Source organism: Labeo rohita, chromosome 5 (assembly GCF_022985175.1).
Source record: "Labeo rohita strain BAU-BD-2019 chromosome 5, IGBB_LRoh.1.0, whole genome shotgun sequence".
Classification (NCBI taxonomy): Eukaryota; Metazoa; Chordata; class Actinopteri; order Cypriniformes; family Cyprinidae; genus Labeo; species Labeo rohita.
In genome coordinates this window covers 14,713,787-14,733,123 of record NC_066873.1, presented here as the reverse complement: position 1 = coordinate 14,733,123, position 19,337 = coordinate 14,713,787, and the positions used below count along the sequence as shown (strand labels likewise).

Here is a 19,337-nt window from a genome sequence, read left to right as displayed (position 1 = left end):
TTTTGCCTGAATAACTTCTGTAATTAAGCACAATAATGTGTTTTTGGAATAGTATAGCTCCTGATGAATTGATGAATAGTTACTGAGTAATCCACTATTTTGTAGAGGGAGGCAATTGTATCCTTATATTCAAAGTCAAGTTACAAGGAGTATAAATAACTTTAGAAAGATGGCAGTATCATTATCTCATTTTTACACAGAGATTGGTAGTTTTATTAGTAAAATCTGTTGACTTTAGCAATCTTAGTTGCATTATGTGCCAATGGTAACCATTCAAAAATGGGAAACAGCACTTTTCTATTTTTTTCTCAGAAGTTTGCATGTTTGCCTGTAATTCAAAAAGTATTAAAGATATTTTAATGCCCTTTTAGATATCGGGTCTTAACAAACTATCATTGTGGCATCTGTTTAATGCCCTATGAGATTCGGTTCCAGAGATATTGGAATTTCAAGTAAATAGTTAAAATGTACACATTTCAGTGGTCAAAATCCAAATGTGGGTCAGTTTGCAAAAATATGAAACATCTTTTCTTTTAAGGAGGATTTCTGAAGAACAATTAATGTTAAAACTAAAGATGTATCTTGTTTCTTTCTGTCAAGACAACTGTAGCTCCCATGTGAGACCCATTTAAATTCTGTAATTTGTGATCGTCGAAATGTGAAGGCTACAGTAAAAGAAAACAAATGCATTTTGATGAATGCATAAGCAGGCTAACATTGTAATATTGAATATTCCAAAAAAAAAAAAAAGAAACATCACAATAGAAAATAATGCATTTTTCATTTAAAAATCAGATCAATAAAATCTATATCCTTTGTTAAAAAGTGACTGGTAACCAAAAAAGCAATAATGATGTATTTTAAGTGTGAAAGAATTTTGCCCACATAGATCCCATAAAGATCCCATATTTTCAAACCTATATGGGACCCACATAAATTGCCCATTTTTAGCCCATGCTGCCCAGATATAACCCACATGGGGCCCACATATCAATGTTGGCTGGGAAAGAAAAATCTATAATTTTGACCCATACAATGTATTGTTGGCTTTTGCTACAAATACCCGCACTACTTATGACTGGCTTTATGGCCCAAGGTCACATATAACAACTGTTAAAAAAGTAGTTCACCTAACGTGGGTTTGGGTTCACATTTTGGTGAGTAAATTATGACAAATGATTAACACTCATTTTTGGTTGACCTTTTTATTGAGGAACAGCATGGCCAAATTGTTAAATCTGCATATTTGTCCAAAGCTGAAGATTTAATTTGTTGTTAATGTCATGATTTGTGACACTGAACCCAGTTGAAGGACTCTGTCGTTTTGTCTCTCATTATACCTGATGGCCTTTTCAAGGTTTTTGGCATCAGATGAAATGAAGCAACACGTGTCCTGCGTCAGTCACTTGAATAACGTAGTTGTAAAAATAAGGTCTTGGCCGTTTAAACAAAAAAACTCATTTGGCCACAGCTACAGGAAAGTGTTGAAACCACTAGTGTGGTGATGATAACCTCTGATGCGAAAGTAAGGTATAGAGTGGGAGATCTGACGAAACCTGACGGAAAGGAAAAAACAACAAGTTTTCGTGATATACAGTGACTCAACAGACATGTGAAGACTAGCACTTTTTGATAGCTGTACTTGTCCAGGCCTTCCACCGCCCACACAGGCCCTCTTCAGTTTAACAAAAGAAGTGAGGGCAAACAGACAGCGATACGGCTATAAACTCTTCTGAAAACCGCAGTCGTAACAGACATATCACAGCACCGCCTCCTAGTGGTGAATCACAGTTATTAATAATCATAAGCTTTGAGGAAATTTCGCTAAATACTTTATATGAGAGACATGTGCGTTGGTAACCAAATATGACATAAAACGTATGAGGTGGATTTGTGGTTCGTCACAGCATTACGACTACATGCGAACATACTCCCTCAACCGTGTTATTTTTAATAACAAAACCATCTCCCTCAGTCAGTGTGGGTGGAAAGGAAAGCATCAGTCCGCTTTTTGGCTGGTCTGTTTTCTAGGACAATGCCCTTTTATTTGCTCACAGCAAATAAAAGCACGTTGAGCTTAACCTCAACATGTCTTATATGAAAAAATAGCTCTAAGTTGCAGACAAAAAGTTTTCAATCTCTGTCTATACCCATTTACTTGCATACTTAGCACATGTACGCACATTTAATACATTACGAACAACATACAGCCTACCGTTACACTACCAGTCAAAAGTTTTTGAACAGAAAGATTTTTAAAGAATTCTATTCTGCTCACCAAGTCTGCATTTATTTGATTCAAAATACAACAATACAGCAAAAGCAGAAATATTGTGAAATATTTTTACTATTTAAAATAACTGCTGTCTATTATCTTTTCATATGTAATTTATTCCTGTGATCAAAGCTACATTTTCAGCATCATTACTCCAGTCTTTAGTGTCACATGATCCTTCAGAAATCATTCTAACATGTTAATTTGCTGTTCAAGAAATTAGTAATATTATCAATACTTAAAACAGTTCAGAAATTTTTTTTTCAGGATTCTTTGATGAACAGAAAGACCCAAAGATGAGCATTTAGCAGAAATAAAAAGCTTTTGTTTTATATATATATATAGTAAATAAATTATAGAAATTAATACTTTTATTTAGCAAGTATTCTTTAAATTGACCGAAAGTGATGATAACGACATTTATAATATTACAAAAGATTTCTATTTCAGATAAATGCTGTTCTTCTGAACTTTCTATTCATAAAACAAACCTTTTATTTAAAATAAATGCAGGCTTGGTGAGTAGAAGAGACAAAAAAAACTTACTGACTGGTAGTGTATATAATGGAGTATTATCAAGATACTGATGGCTCATTTTGATACAGAAGTTGTGAAGAAATTTGTCAGAGGCAATGAAGGCAAATTCTAGAAGCTTCTTTATCTTGGACCAGAAATCCTTGAAATAGCAGCCTGTAATGCAATGTACAGAAACGAAGCATGGAGAACATCTATTATTGATTACTGAACATCTAAACCCGAACCTGAAGTAGATTTGGTTAAGAGAAGAAGATTAAAGTCTAAAAAAGGTTAATCTGGAGGGTTAAATACCAAGGGAAGGATACTGCTTGCAACATTTACAACAGTTATTGTGGTGGAACAACAAGAGAAATGTGGCAGAGATCTTCAGTCTGTGAAGCTGAACTGTCTTCAGTGTGTGAACCAGGAGGGTCTGCAGTCTGTGAAGCTGGAGGAATTGCGGTCTGTGAGGATGCAGAATCTGCAGTATTTGAAGCTGGTGGATCTGCAGTCTGTAAAGCTGGACACTGTGAAGTCTGTGGAAATGTCGAGTCGACAGTCTGTGGGGTTTCTGTTTCCTGAGGAAGGCTCTGATTGTCCTGCTTGAGCTTTAATAGACTTTTACCTCTCTCAAGTCTGCTTTTGTCCACCAGCCGGAAAGCCTCCATAAATTCATCGATGTCAATGCTGCCATCATTATTTGTGTCAGTGCTGATAACCAGCTCGTTGATGACCTCATCAGAGATCTCCATTTTCAGATAGGCACTGAGCAATTTCAACGTCTGACGAAAATCCTCAAAAGTGATGAAACCTGAGAGAAACAGAGATTCAGATGTCATAAGAGTGTGCTATTCAAAGCCATCCAACATATGAAATGTATACATGGATGAATAATTCACAATAAGATCTATAAACACATTCACACAATAGGTTTAATGTAAATGAGTTATTATTATTATTGCCTGCATGTATTTTTTCATACCTGAGTTATCTGTGTCCACTATTCTGAAGATGGTTTCCAGTGTGGAGCGATGTCTATAAAGTGTCTCCAGCATAGACTGCTCAATGTGCTGTAGTGAAAACAGAGGATAGTGGTTTCTGCAGCATATCGACTAACACAACAGACGGTGATCAAGTGATCTGCTTTACCTCAGAGCTGGGCTTTTTTAGGGCGAGATCACGGAACCAGCGGTGGTAGTCCAGCTTCCCATCAGTGGTGCTGGACACTAGCTGAGGATGAAGCACTTGCCAGGGCAGATCCAAATGAAGAACTCGCTCGATTGCACTCGCCCAGTCCGTCAAACAGATCAGACCTGTCAGGTCAAAAAATTGACTTTAAATACAGTTGAGGTCAAAAGTTTACATACACCTTGCAAAATCAGCAAAATGTTAATTATTTTACCAAAATAAGAAGGATCACACAAAATGCATGTTATGTTTTATTTAGTACTGACCTGAATAAGATATTTCACATAAAATATGTTTACATATAGTTCACAAAATAATAGCTGAATTTATAAAAATGACCCTGTTCAAAAGTTTACATACACTTGATTATTAGTACTGTGTTGTTACCTGAATGATCCACAGCTGTGTTTTTTTAGTGGTAGTTGTTCATGAGTCCCTTGTTTGTCCTGAACAGTTAAACTGCCTGCTATTCATCAGAAAAATCCTTCAGGTCCCACAAATTCTTTGGTTTTTCAGCATTTTTGTGTATTTGAACCCTTTGCAGCAATGACTGTATGATTTTGAGATCCATCTTTTCACACTGAGGACAACTGAGGGACATATGCAACTATTACAGAAGGTTCAAATGCTCACTGATGCTCCAGAAGGAAACATAATGCATTAAGAGCTGGGGGAAAAACTTTTGAACAGAATGAAGACGTGTACTTTTCTCTTATTTTTTTGCATTTAGTACTGCCCTTTAGAAGCTACAGAAGATACTTACATGTTTCTTAGAAGACAAAATAAGTTACATTTACCCTGATCTTCAAATTCAAAAAGATTTCACCCCCCGCCTCTTAATGTATTGTGTTTCTTCTGGAGCATCAGTGAGCGTTCGTAATATTTTTTGAGCGTTTGAGAGCTTCTGTAATTGCATATGAGTCCCTCAGTTGTCATCCGTGTAAAAAGATGCATCTCAAAATCATACAATCATAGTTGGAAAGAGTTCAAATACACAAAAAAATGTTGCATATTCTGCAAGGTGTATGTAAACTTTTGACCTTATCTGCACTTCTGCTCATAAGAGGCATTGACATTACCAGAAATCCCACATGCTTGTCAAGTCATGATACAAGGAACACTGGTTCTGAGTCCAAGCCTCTACTCATTTCAGCTGAGAGTATCTCATTTCATACAATGTTTATGAGCACTATTTATTCTTATCATACACGTAAGCTAAACTAAAAAACTCACAATGTACACTAAAGTCCCAGACACCAGTATTTTAATAAAATATGAATCACTGTCTGGCCATCTGAAATTTCAGTTTGATGATAAAGGTTAAGATCATGATTTTTTATTATTATTACAGCACTCAGTGAGTGTATATTAGACGCATTTATTGCTTGCTTTTGGCATCTGATAGAGCGTTTGGACCTGGAAACAGTAACATCAGCCAGACTTAACAAGCAGACTGTTTTCAGATACTGAATAGTCTGAATTCCATTTATATTCTTTAGCTATTTAGTAAAGTAGTGGTAGTGATATCATCATAGCAGTAGGTGGTAGAATACTGCAGTACTGTATTAAAGGAGAGGTCCACTTCCAGAACAACAATGTACGATTAATTCACTCACCACCTTGTCATTCATGATGTTCATGTCTTTCTTTCTTCAGTCGTAAAGAAATTATGTTTTTTGAGCATTTTTCTCCATATAATGGAATGATATGGTGCCCCAATTTTGAATTTCAGACCGTATTTTCTCCCTCAACTTCAAAAATCATTTCAAAATCATCCTACATCACTGCAGAAGTACCGACCCAGTCTTTGCAAAGTGAACATGCAAAAAAGATCAAACACTCTTAACAAAAAAAGTAAAACCGCGATATAGGACAATTTTGAAGTTGAGAGAGAACATGAGATGGGAGTTTTTCGACATACACTAACTGTCATGAACCGGAACAAAAACAGTCCAAGCAGAGTAAGACAAGATGAGCGTTTGGAATTAAGAAGTATATAAATTTTATTATTTTTATTAAAATAACCGATCGTTACGCTACATAACGCTCTTCTTTCTTGGCTGGGATCGTTTGCGACCGCATTTGGGATCATTTGAAGCCGCATTTAAACTGCATTTTAGAAGTTCATTGGGGCACCATATCAGTCCATTATATGGGGAAAAATGCTGAAATGTTTTCCTCAAAAAACATCATTTCTTTACGACTGCGAGGAGAAGAACTGTTGAATAAAGTCATTCTTTTTGTTGTTTGTTTTTTGTGCACAAAAAGTATTCTTGTAGCTTCATAAAATTGCGGTTGAAGCACTGATGTCATATGGACTGTTTTAACAATGTCCTTACTACCTTTCTGGGCCTGGGAACATTTTGGTTATTTTATTGTCGATGCAGGATCAGAAAGCTCTCGGATTTCATCAAAAATATTTTAATTTGTGTTCTGAAGATAAACGAAGGTCTTATGGGTTTGGAACAACATGAGGGTGAGTAATCAATGACAGAATTTCCATTTTTGGGTGAACTGTCCCTTTAAAGTATGCATTTCATTCCATAGAGTTGTGTGTACCTGTGTTCTCCTTATCAATCTCTTGAAAGGCACTGAGGAGATCGGACTTGTGCACAAACAGTTGCTCTCGTAGGACTTTGAGAGCTGTGTGCTCTGTGCGTTTTACACTGAAAGAACATCAAGAAATGAGCCAAAAACATGACAATGAAACACTGTAACAACAATGCCAGCATTCATATCCAAAATGATTACAACACAACATCTGATGTAGTTTTTCCAACAAATCAATACCGAACAATACATTTAAAATTGGGAATGAAAATCATTTCCTTAGTTCAGTGGTTCTCAACCAGGGGGCTGGAGCTCATTAGGGGCCTCAGCAAACTTTCAATATGACCTCAGGATGTCTTAAAATTATTCAAAACAAGCACTGAAATAAACAACTTAAAATAAAAAAAATGCCTTCATTTTATTCAATGTAGTTTTTTATGTGAAGATCCAGAATTCTCATGGTCTTGAAAAAAAAACTGCATACATAAGCCTAATTTTAAATGTGTTATTCACCTAAAATTAACACAATTTATAACTATACATTTCTAAATTAGCTCCAAATTATTTAAGCATGTAGAATTTGTGAGTGAAAAATATTTGTAAAAATCTTTATCCTTCATCTCCATGCAGTAAATTGTAAAAAACTGGAAAAGTCATTGAATCTTCAAATATTGTTGTGGACAGTGAGGGCCACCGGAGTCAAAAAAGGTTGACAAGCACTGATTTAGTTAGTCAAATGGCTGATGGTAAAGTGTGTGTTGATTACCTTTGTGGAAAGCTCAGTCCTCGGGTCGTACTGGTGGCCTGATACTGAACAAAGTAAGGCACGAGATCTGGACCCAGCCTGACGAATGCTCCTCTGTTACTGCCAACCTCATAGTAGTTAGAGGCTGAAAAAAGGGTCAGGACCTGAAAAGAATACATGATACATACAGAAACATGAATCAAATCAACCTTAAAAATTGTCAAGAACATTTCTACAAAGATGCAAAAAATATTTGGACATTTAAGCGACACTTAAAAATGTATTAATGTCTATTTGAAATTTTTTAGGAGAAGAATTTGAGACAATGCTTATGAAACATACTGTAAAGTAAATGAGAACTTGCATTTCTTGAGCTATGAAAGGGCAACCTCTGAAGAATAATTTTATTCTGAGCTCAGCTAGAGAATTACTACATTACTCACAGGACACAGTGTCCTAAAAACTGCTTTAAATTAACATGAGCAGTCATAAGTACATGAAGGTAAATGTAATAAATTTAGAAAAAAAAACACTACCAAAAAGAACACTGCTTCAATTTTAACTGATAAAGTTATTATTATTTCCTTCTCAAAAGTCTGTCTGAGACCTCAGGTCATGGCATTCCTGACCTTGCGATTATGGCAAAACTCGTATCCGTCCTGTTTGCACTCATGTGAGCGGATGATGAGCTGGAGATTGTGTCTGTTTAGAAAATCCTCTGTGACATCGGGACCCCAGTAACAGCCTCCACCACGGACCTCGTTGGGAATGCAACCACTGTGAGACATGGGGTCACTCCACAGCAGGTCCAAAATCTTATGGCACAGAAGAGATAGCAAACATTAGATGTTTCTTACAATTGACTTCATATAAGTGATCTGTTATATGTATAAACATAAATACAAAGTTCCATACCAATTTATTATACTAGTCTCATGTACTTTGTTTGATTTTTTGTGTACTGTTTTTTTTTTTTTTAATTTATTTTGGGGCTTTTATAATTACATAAAGGGAATAAAAAAAAAAAAAAAAACTATATGCTTTGCTTTTAAAAGGAATGTTCCAGATTAGTAATTAAATTTATCATTCTAGTCTCATGTTAGCATGTAAAATGATAAAAAATTTCTTGCAAATACACTGCCATTCAAAAGTTTGGGATCAGTAAGATTTTTAATGTTTTTTAAAGAAGTCTCTTATGCTCATCAAAGTTGCATTTAATTGATAAAAAATACAGAAAAAAAGTAATATTATGATATAATATTGTAATTTAACATAATTTTTATATTCTTTTAAAATATAATTTATTTCTGTGATGCAAAGCTGAATTTTCATCAGCCATTACTCCAGTCTTCAATGTCACACGATCCTTCAGAAATCATTTTAATATGCTGATTTATAATCAATATTGGAAACAGTTGTGCTGCTTAATATCTTTTGTAACGTGTGATACTTTTTTTCAGGATTCTTTGATGAATAAAATGTAGAATGTGAATGTGAAAGAAAAGCATTTATTTAAAATCCTTGCTGAATTTTAAAGAAAGAAAGAAAAAATGTACTCACCCCAAACTTACAACGAGAGCATATATTGTTACAAAATATTACTATTTTAAATAAATGTTTTTTTAAAGTTTAATTCATCAAAGAATCCTGAAAAAAGTATCACAGGTTCCAAAAAAAATTAAAAATTAAGCAGCACAACTGTTTCCAACACTGATAATAGATCAGCATATTAGAATGATTTCTGAAAGATCATGTGCACTGAAGTAATGATGCTGAAAATTCAACTTTGCATCACAGGAATAAATTCTTATTTACAGTATATTCAAATAGAAAATCACTATTATAAATTGCAAAAATATTTCACAATATGACCATTTTTTCTGCATTTTTAATCAAATAAATGCACCCTTGATGAGCAGAAAAGACTTCTTTACGAAACGAAAGATTTACGAAAGATTTAAAATCCTACTAATCCCAAACTTTTCAACAGCAGTTATACTTTCGCAACCTTTTTACTTTCTTATACGTTTTTTGTAATTTAACAAAATTATTTATACAGATTGTATTAGTACAGTTTTTCTCAAGGGTGGAAGTCCACTAGGGGGCCTCAAGTTGTCAAAACATAAAAATAAGTCTAAACAACTGAACAATTAAGCATTTTTTTATATTAATTCACCTTCTCAACAACTTTCTTCTTTGAAGATTTATAAAAGCTATTTTTAAAGCTATTTTTACACATGGAAAAATCATATAAATTAATAAATCTCCTTTGGCATTTTATACATTTTATGAACATTTTTCTTAATTACTCTTAAAAACAACGGTTCTTGTATAGCACCGCAAAAAAAAAAATAAAAATCCAAACCTAATTTTTAAGCTCAAAAACATGTTATCAGGTAGAAACTGTAAGCAATATATATAAATCACAAATAACTGCAACAAGTAATATATATATATACCGAAGACTGGATTAATGGCTGATGAAAATTCAGCACTGCATCACAGGAATAAATAATAATTTAGAATATATTAAATTAGAAAACCATTATTTTAAACTGTAATTATATTTCACAAAAATACATTTTTTCTGTATTTTTGCTCAAGTAAATGCAGCCTTATTAAGCATAACAGAATTCTAAATTCTTTAAAAAATCTTACTGATCCCAGAATTTTGAACTGTAGTGTACTTCAGCTTAAACTAAAATCACAAACAACTGGAAAATCCATTATGCCTTCAAATATTATTATGGATGATGGAAGTCGAAATGGATTTAACTACTGTTTTACCATTTATTACTGCAAATCAGTCAAACCGCATACAGTAAAGCACAAAATGATCAATGAAGCCCACCTGTTTCCACTCATCATTGCTGGTGTCGGCGAACTCTGATGACTCGGGTTCAGAGTCAGACGACAGAGTAGAGCTCAGGATGCGGTGGGACTTGCTGAAGCTGGACAGGCTAAACTCAGCTTGTCTATGGCGAACCTCGAGCTCCTGCTCAAGCGTCCGAGCCACGGTGCTTGAGAAGTCCTGAAGGGAGCGTCTCTGAAAACTTTCTCGAGCACCAAACGTTTTGGGAAAGGTCAGCGAACCTCTTCTGTTCTTACAGATGAGCATCTCATCATAACGCTCTGAATCTGCATATACATTAGCGCGTGATGGAGTCTTCCTCTTAGGAGGCCTCAGAGCAGACACATACTGTAAAAAAAAGACAACATTTTTTAATATCAGTTAATAAAAGAGGAGATATTCCTGCTTTAACAACATATTAACCATTTGTTTGACTCACTCTGTGTCTGTCCACTCGAGCTATCAGAGAGAGATCAGTGGTATCTGAGATTCCTCCATGGACTATAAGCACCCGTTGGTCGATTACTGTCACCAAAGGCAACCAGCTGAAGATCTTCTGCAGCAACTTGAGGATACGCTTCCCATGCAGCTTAAAGCAATTGAAGAGATGAGAGATTTGAGGTAACAATACACATCAAAGAAATTATTTCATAATATGAAGCTTATAGCAAAAGAACAGAGCATAATACATCATTAATTACAGTTCAAACCATAAAATAAACAATATTTGAAATAAAATAAATATAAAAAAATAATTTTACTTCATCTAGCTTCCAAGTCAACCATACTCATACGGTTTAGTTTAAGCTGAAGTACACTACAGTTCAAAATTCTGGGATCAGTAAGATATTTATCAAGGCTGCATTTACTTGATCAAAAATACAGAAAAAACGTGTAATGTTGTGAAATGTTATTACAGTTTAAAATAATGGTTTTCTATTTTAATATATTCTAAAATATTATTTATTCCTGTGATGCAACGCTGAATTTTCATCAGCCATTAATCCAGTCTTCAGTGTCACATGATCCTTCAGAAATCATTCTAATATGCTGATTTATTATCAATGTTGCAAACAGTTGTGCTGCTTAATATTTTTTGGAACGTGTTATTCTTTTTTTCAGGATTCTTTGATGAATAAAATATTAAAAAGAAAAGCATTTATTCAAAAAAGTCCTTGCAACTTTTTTTGTATCAATTGAACACATCCTTGGTGAAAAAAAGTATTAATTTCTTTAAAAAAAAAAAAAAAAAAGAAAGAATAAAAATTGACTGACCAAAAACTTTTAAATGGTAGTTTACATTGTTACACAAGATTTCTATTTTAAATGAATGGTGTTTATTTAAACTTTCTATTTATTAAAGAATACTGAAAAAGTATCACGTTCCAAAAAAATATTAAGCAGCACAGCTGTTTTCAACTTTAACTGAAATTTCTGCTTTGCATCACAGAAATAAATTCAATTTTAAAATACATTCACATAGAAAACAGTTACTTTACATTGAAATAATATTTCTGGATTTTTGATCAAATAAATGCAGCCTTGATGGCCATAAGAAACTTCTTAAAAAAAAACTTTGAAAATCGTACTAATTCCAAATTTTTGAACTGCAGTGTACTAAAATAACTAAAACCAAAAACTACAACTTAATGAAAACTATGTAGACATATTTAAAAATAAAACAGAAGCTAATAATAAAACTAATGACAGAACACACAACAAATTCCTAAAACTTTAACTTAACTAAAAAAAAAAAAAAACACTGAAAATATTAGAAAATACTAACGAAAGCTATAACCAATGCCACTGACCCTAAATCTGCCAAGAAAACAACACTAGACTACTAAAGATCATCCTATTGTCCAGTTGCTTAAGCTGCAATTTTCGGTAACACTTTACTTAAAACATTTATATATAATGCATTATAAAAGTAGTTTTAATGCATTAATAATGCACCTTGTAATGCATAATTGTAAGATGTCATGAATAACTGTAACCACAATTATAATACATTATAATACTTATCTATTCATTGTTATACCTTTAGAAAGTATAATGGATTACAACATTATACTAGACAAACAAACCTTCAAATATTATAATGCATTTTAATTTTGGATACAGTTATTTATGAAAAGATATAATGCACTACAACGTACGTTATGAATACCTTTATAATGCATTATACTTAAAGACATTAAGTGAAGTGTTACCCAAAAAATGGACTTTCAGAATACTATAATATAATCTTCAGTATCAGGGTCAGAAATTAACTTTTCCATTAAGAGGCAACATTTGCTCCCCCGGAACTGATTTCCAGGAGCATTTTTTACATTTGTGAGGGCAATTTTTATAAACACTTTATTATTATAAAAACCAATGTCAAATACTTAAAATTTACCCAGTTACTTTAATCAATATTGTAACTGTTGTCAATAACAATAGACTGTTTACAATTGTATTTAAATTATTACATATAAAAAAAACAGGAGCTAATAGGACTGGAATATTATGACAAAAATCATTATTGCTCTTTATATTGTAACAATGATTATTGATATCGATATAGAAAACAATATAAAACAGTTTTCATTTTGGGGACGTCACATTCTGGCTTCATAGACAAACATGTCAGTCCATGACATTAGTCTAGTCTAGCACAAGTTATGCGAAAACTCCCGTTATAATCAATTAATCTTTTATTTACGTCGTATCTGCGCTGTGTTTTTTATGATGAGGGAATTCGCAAGTGTGCGCACTCAACAACAGCTCCGGCATTTTCAGCGCTGACTAATCTTGGCTAATGCATCCAAAAGAAACACGTTTGATTGGTTATAAGATTCAATGCTGCACAAAACTGCGCCTAAAATCTGATGCAGTGTGAGCGAATCTGAATGTAATTTCGCGAATTGACACTTTTCAATCTTTTTCACATTTCACTTTAATCGCAACAGCCGTAAAACATTGTTTAATACTGCAGGGGCATTTTTTGCCTCTTTGTCTTGAATTTATGGGGCATTTTTGTTCATTTTGGTGGCATTTCTGTTAATTTCCGACCCTGAACCGTATATTAAAGGGGTGCTATTATGCTTTTTCACTATTTGACCTTTAGTCAGTGTGTGGTGTGTATCTTACACAAGTTACAAATCCCAAAGGGAGATATTTGGTTTTAAAAAATCTCTTTTCAAGAACTACAACAAACGGCTCCTTTGGACTACAGCATTTGCTTTCCGCATGCAATGATGTCACAACGCGGTCCATTAGAATATCATTAAATTAAATCCTGCCTATGGAAATTCTAATTGTTGGGGGGTGTAGGGACGAGGTGGGGGATTAGCCTAACTTTAGAGATGCAGCGCGGTGGGTATAAACACAAGCACTGACTAGAGCGGCCATTTCAGAGCTATAACGCACCGCAGACGTGTGCAGTACAGGGGGTCGAAACACATGCCAAAGCCACGATCCGCTCCCGTTGCCGCATCGGAGCCGTAACGTGTGCAGTGTGTGGTAAGAGATTTATTCATCATACGGTGTAGATAGCTTCACTTATAACGTGAGTGTTTTTTAAAATACATAAACTTGCACTAGAATAGACTAGGCTCATCAGTGATGATGTTTTTTGATAATGTTAGGCTGCTTTTAGCCTTATGCTGGAGCTGGTTTCGGGCAATGAAACTAAGTATGTAATATAATTAAATAAATTAGCACGATAATATCATGTATTGGCGATACGGTCCTTGGTAGTACTGAAACACGGTCTAAGCTGTTCGTCAATCGCAACGCAGTGGGACAGCTAACCAATCATAACACATTTTCTTTTTTCAGAAGGCTGGCCTTCACTAAACCGGGAACTAATCGGGCTATTTGTGTCAGGCTGGGAGAAAGGTATTGTAATAATGTAAATTACTTTAAAAAATAATGCATTTTTGAACCACCAAGCATGTTCTAGTACACCCCCAAAACAAAACCAAGACTTTGAAAAAGAGAATAACAGGACCCCTTTAAATTCCTTACTAATCAAACGACAATCAAAAATGTATTTGTTTATGTATTCATAAATATACTATCTTTCCTATGTTAAAAACTAAAAATATCCATATATTCACTTTCCTACTAAGGTGTGACATATGCAGTCAAAGGTTTGTTCATCTGGTTAGTTAACAGCCACTAGTGACAGAGTACAAAAAGTCTTGAAGCCTGTTTGTTGTAATCCTCTTATCAAGGACTGGCTGACAATCACTGTGAAAATAACTGCAGGAGAACTGAGCTGAACTGTAAGTCTGAGCAGGCCACTTGCCGCTAATAGGTGCTGTTCTTGGAAAGAACGTGTCAGGTAGCCCTCACTGTTTCATAATGGAGATAAACAGCTAACACCTGGTAAACCAATTCTTAGGATCCTGAGGAATTAAAGCACACAGACATTAGATGCAGGATAATTATGGTCCTACCTTGTATTTGCTCAGTACTTCTTTGGTGAAGCCATACCTGCAAAATAATGTGACGAACAACGTTTTAAGAGTATCTTATATTGTGTGCTAGTGAATACATGTGTTCAGCACATTTCCATTACCTCAAATTAATGATGTGGTCTTCATGGTTTCCTCGATTAAGATAAACATCTCCAGGATACACAAGCAAGAAAGCAAACAATATGAGCAGAACCTCTATGGAGTCTTTGCCTCGGTCCACATAGTCTCCATTGAAAACGTAGGGTTTCTCCATTGACGGCATTCCATTCTGCAAACAGATATATACGTAAGGACATGCATTAATCAGGCTAACAATCTTGTAGCTGTGTGTGAAATGATTTAATACCTACCTTGTAAAATATTAGTAGCAAGTCCTCTAATTGTCCATGTAAATCACCTGTAATAAAGCTCAGAATTTTATTTAGAAGGGACGCTCAATAAATAAAATTAAAATGTGAAATGCTGTGTCAGCAGCTCTCACCACAAATGGTTATTTCTTTGCTATGACATGTAGAGACTCGGTTGATATTTGGCAACACTCTGAGCAACTTCCATGTTTCCAGAAGAAGCTGAAGAACGTATCGAGAGTGAAGCTGCTGCTTGGAGAAACCAGAAGTGTACATGGTTAAACACATCTAGTGTTATCTGACTATTATATACCTAAAACATATATTTAATGCATCCTCATGAGTCATGGAGCACCTACTTGTTTGTTTTTAAAGGCCTCTAGAAGATCAGCAGCCTGATCCATATCTAAAGGAAAGGTTAGCCGTGGGCCAGAGTAGATGTCTGGCACATCGATATTGGTGTAGCTGAAGTATCTCTCCCACTCTGCATCTCTGCAAACTTCGTTTTCCCTAAAGATATGTGAGATCAGCTTTCCTACGTGGTGGAACATACAGGATGTTTTTAGCATGGATAAAATCCAGGGGAAACCTGTATATATGTTATGTGTTAATATGTAACAGGTTCTTTTACGTTCACTGCTGGATGGAGTGAAGTTATCCATCAGGTAACCAAGAAAGTTGTATAACTGTGTGAGAAAGTGAGAAAAAATATTTGTAATATCGTTATAGTTGTTCACTGTTTTCAGAGTTAAATTAAGACCATTTATTCATTCATTCAAGTTTTGGATATTGGATAAAATAATTTGCGATACAAACCAGCGTGTGTATGATTATAATGAATTAAATAATTTGATAAAAATAACATGATAACAAATAAAAATTTGCAAAGCGGACTGTTTTTGTACAGGTAAAATAACAAGCATGACACCGGAAGCGCCTCACACATTGAAATTACAAATGGTCGCGCCCGCTCTTACGTTAAAAATAGTGTGTATTGTATTTCTTACTTTGATCTGGTCTTGTAAGTCTGCATACTCCATAGACTGGAAGATGTTCCAGGTGTATCTTCGTCTCATTTCCATGCGAGCCGCAGACTTTCGGTACCAGCGCTGGATCAGCACCGCAGCCTTCATTGCTTTCAAGGGAACACGAGAAAGGTTTTTTCTTTTATTGTTTTAATAACTATAATTAAACAGATTATAAATGCAATAGTTTTCATGTCAGGCTTCTAGAATTACACCCAGTTCAACAGCATCTAAGGGATTATTATTTATACAAATAAATAAATAAATAAATAAATAAATAGAAAAATAGAATTAGTATGAAATATGTTTTGCTATATTGCTAGTAAATTTCACAAATCATTACAAAGAAACAGCAGTTAACACACTGAATTCAACGTGGAATTTTAAATAATAAGTCTTTCTTTTATAAGTTAGCACATACTATATATATATATATATATATATATATATATATATACATTTGCAGTGTACTGTAAGTCTTATAACTCTGTATAGTATGTGCTACCCAACACCACTCAAATAAACATCATAGTGGTCATAAAAGATGAATTTTGCTTACTTATGGCCGCTGCAGACATGCATGAAAAAGAAGATGTGTTGAAAATGAGTTACTTATATATTGACATCACACAGAAATAATTGACAACTGTGTACTAACTCAATATCTGCAAGAGATAAATAAGGTTTTACGCAAACCTGGTAAATACCAGGTGGACTGGTAAATACTCACCTGGGATGGCATTTCCATCTGTTATAAGAAGAAGAAGTCATTTAGGTCAAGTTATATTCACATTAAATAGTCTTCAATTAAACAGAACTCACACATACATACATACATCATTTTCTGAATGACACTTGCCATTCATACAAATGTTACTGTAAACATTTCACCTTTATCAAATCTTTTATTGAATTCACTGTTTTTTGTGACACCACACCCCATGGCTGCTCCTGATGGTAGAAAATGTGAAAGTCAGTATAGCAAGTACTTTTATCAATTTTGAAATGTTCAACTTTATGAATCATGCACAATTAATTGTATTTTACATGTATGTTAAATACAAATCACATTACAAAAGTATAGCACAAAAATTTTAATGGTTAAGAAACCACTGTGTAAAAAAAAAATAATGTAAAATTCAGTAATACATAATTTACACAACACATTATTTATATTATACATTAAATACTAATTCAGAACAATAGATCTACTCTAGTAAATCATACCACAAAATAGATGATAATAGAAAATACTGTACAACATTTTTTCAAGGTTTTGATATGAAAACAGGCTACAGCAAATGTCATGTTGTTGCACACGTTAATGAGATCCAGAGAGCGAGTTAATCTGGGTTCATTGCTCTCTTGCACTGGCCTCAATCCTTCTTATAGAGCAGACGACGTCAACACGCACCTGTGTCTCTGAGAAAAACCACAAGCTTCAAACCCTCAGTGATGGCCCTGCTTCACTTGAAATCATCTTATTCATTAAAAAAGTTTACAAACATATGAACATCTCAGAATTTTTAAAAACATCAAGCGTCAGAGATGAATGTAGGGTATTTTAAGGTACTTTATTTTTTTGAGGAAATCCTGAACAACTAGGGATTATGGACTATGGATTTATAGACTTGTTTGTAAGGAAGGTTATTCATTACCTCACCAGACATCACAATAATTTAGCGTAGTGTAACAGACATGCTCGTTTTGAGGTTAAACCTCTTAAGAGAGCTGTTGACAAAACCTCATGTGACGTGTGCTTTGAATCTCGCTCAAAGTTAAGTTAAATAAGACTTCTGCTATTAAAAATTTTCTTAGAATTCTACAAAATGAAGAATTTTTCTTGGTAGACATGATATTTTTAACATAATTTAACTCTCGCTATCTCGCTATACATCACCATTAATTTAGTTTTAGTATTTAGTATCTTTTCTGTGGATTTCTTTGAATTTAATGACGTGTAAATCATGTCTTTAAAATTCCAAGCACAGCAAGAGATCAAATCAAGGTGGGTAAAACTCACCTGGTGGGTTTCTCTTCTAATCAAGGAAATCCCAGAAGCTTTATTTCCACAACATGTCACCCAAAGGAATGTATCCGCCTGGTGTACCCCATCGGTGCTTGAGTTAGTCAATGCGTATAGTTAAAATGCAAATAAATCAACTTGTGAGGGCACCAAGAAACCATAGTCACACGCTTCCCCATGTCCCCTGAAAAACCTTCAATGTCCTGAGCAAAAATCCACTATTAACATTCAAAAATAAGAGAAGACTTTATGTTCACACTCCTGAGGCCTTCAGTAGGTGTTTGTTTCTCTGCGTCTTAACAGTCTTCATCTGTGTAGCTGAATTAAGTGAACAAGCCCCGAAGGGATTAGGGTAATAGCTTGACGCGACTTGACTGAACTCTGTATAGGAAATGCCACTTTCAAAGGAAGCATAAGGAGAAGTACGGAGGAAGTTGCTGTGTAAAGCATATGTAACAAATCCTAAATAATGCAAGATACAAAAATAAATAATTTGAGGCGAGAGCATTGTATTGGTTTTGACGTGCACCAGATCCAGAAATCCCTCAATAATTACAGTGAATTTTAATGTATTGCATTCAGTTGAATTCAGTACAGTCAGTTCAAGTGTATAATCCATCATACATGCTTGTAATGTATAAACCATGTTTTATAAACATACAATTTTGTATGCACTAATATATTACATAAGTATACATTTGTGTGTTGACAATGTTATTTCTAAAATGTAAGTTAATTAATATTAACTTCTTGTTTATTGAACAGTTCTTAAAATCAATAGTAGATTAGCAGTTACGCTGATATATCGGAAAATCTTTTAGAATGATTAATTCTTTCCAAGTAGATCTATTAAAAATCTTGTATTTTTCCTATTGCAACAGACTGTAGGCTATATCACAGAAAAATGTCAGTTTTTTCCAATAGCGTACAGCCCTGATCTTCAGATAAGTGACCCTGGACCACAAAACCAGTCATCAGGGTATTTTTTGTTTTTTTCCAAATTGAGTTTATACATCATCTGAAAGCTGAATAAATAGGCTTTCCACTGATGTGATCTTGTGATTTAGGACAGGACAATATTTGGCTGAGATACAACTATTTGAAAATCTAAGGGTGCAAAAAAATCAAAATACTGAGAAAATCGCCTTTAAATTTGTTCAAATTAAGTTCTTAGCAATGCATATTACTAATTAGAAATTAAGTTTTGATATATTTATGGTAGGAAATGTACAAAATATCTTCATGGAACATGATCTTTACTTAATATCCTAATGATTTTTGGCATAAAAGAACAATGGATAATTTTGGCAGTGTATTTTTGGCTATTGCTACAAATATATCTGTG

General features: G+C 34.1%; 1 protein-coding gene across 1 annotated transcript; it reads right to left on the bottom strand.

Annotated features, from left to right (window-relative positions):
- Positions 1–1,208: 1,208 nt before the first annotated feature.
- ppef2a (protein phosphatase with EF-hand domain 2a) lies at positions 1,209–18,373 on the bottom strand. The gene is made up of 19 exons (XM_051109560.1): positions 17,990–18,373; positions 16,858–16,917; positions 16,697–16,714; positions 16,526–16,534; positions 15,949–16,076; positions 15,573–15,627; positions 15,301–15,476; positions 15,076–15,190; positions 14,945–14,991; positions 14,696–14,862; positions 14,574–14,610; positions 10,565–10,714; positions 10,126–10,473; positions 7,904–8,089; positions 7,296–7,438; positions 6,539–6,645; positions 3,941–4,104; positions 3,774–3,861; positions 1,209–3,602 (listed from the first exon to the last, which is right to left on the bottom strand). The coding sequence occupies exons 2-19, from the start codon at positions 16,907–16,909 to the stop codon at positions 3,139–3,141; spliced, it is 2,454 nt and encodes an 817-aa protein (XP_050965517.1). The 5' UTR covers positions 16,910–16,917; positions 17,990–18,373; the 3' UTR covers positions 1,209–3,138.
- Positions 18,374–19,337: the final 964 nt, after the last annotated feature.

What these genes read in the sequence shown, in the direction of transcription:
- ppef2a (XM_051109560.1), bottom strand. Translation starts at nt 16,909, where the DNA reads ATGGGGTGTGGTGTCACAAAAAACAGTGAATTCAATAAAAGATTTGAT. An exon ending in AGGCCTTTAAAAACAAACAA is followed by an intron (nt 15,191 to 15,300) that starts GTAGGTGCTCCA and finishes TTCTCCAAGCAG; the next exon opens with CAGCTTCACTCTCGATACGT. An exon ending in AGTTTTGCCATAATCGCAAG is followed by an intron (nt 7,439 to 7,903) that starts GTCAGGAATGCC and finishes TATTCTTTTCAG; the next exon opens with GTCCTGACCCTTTTTTCAGC.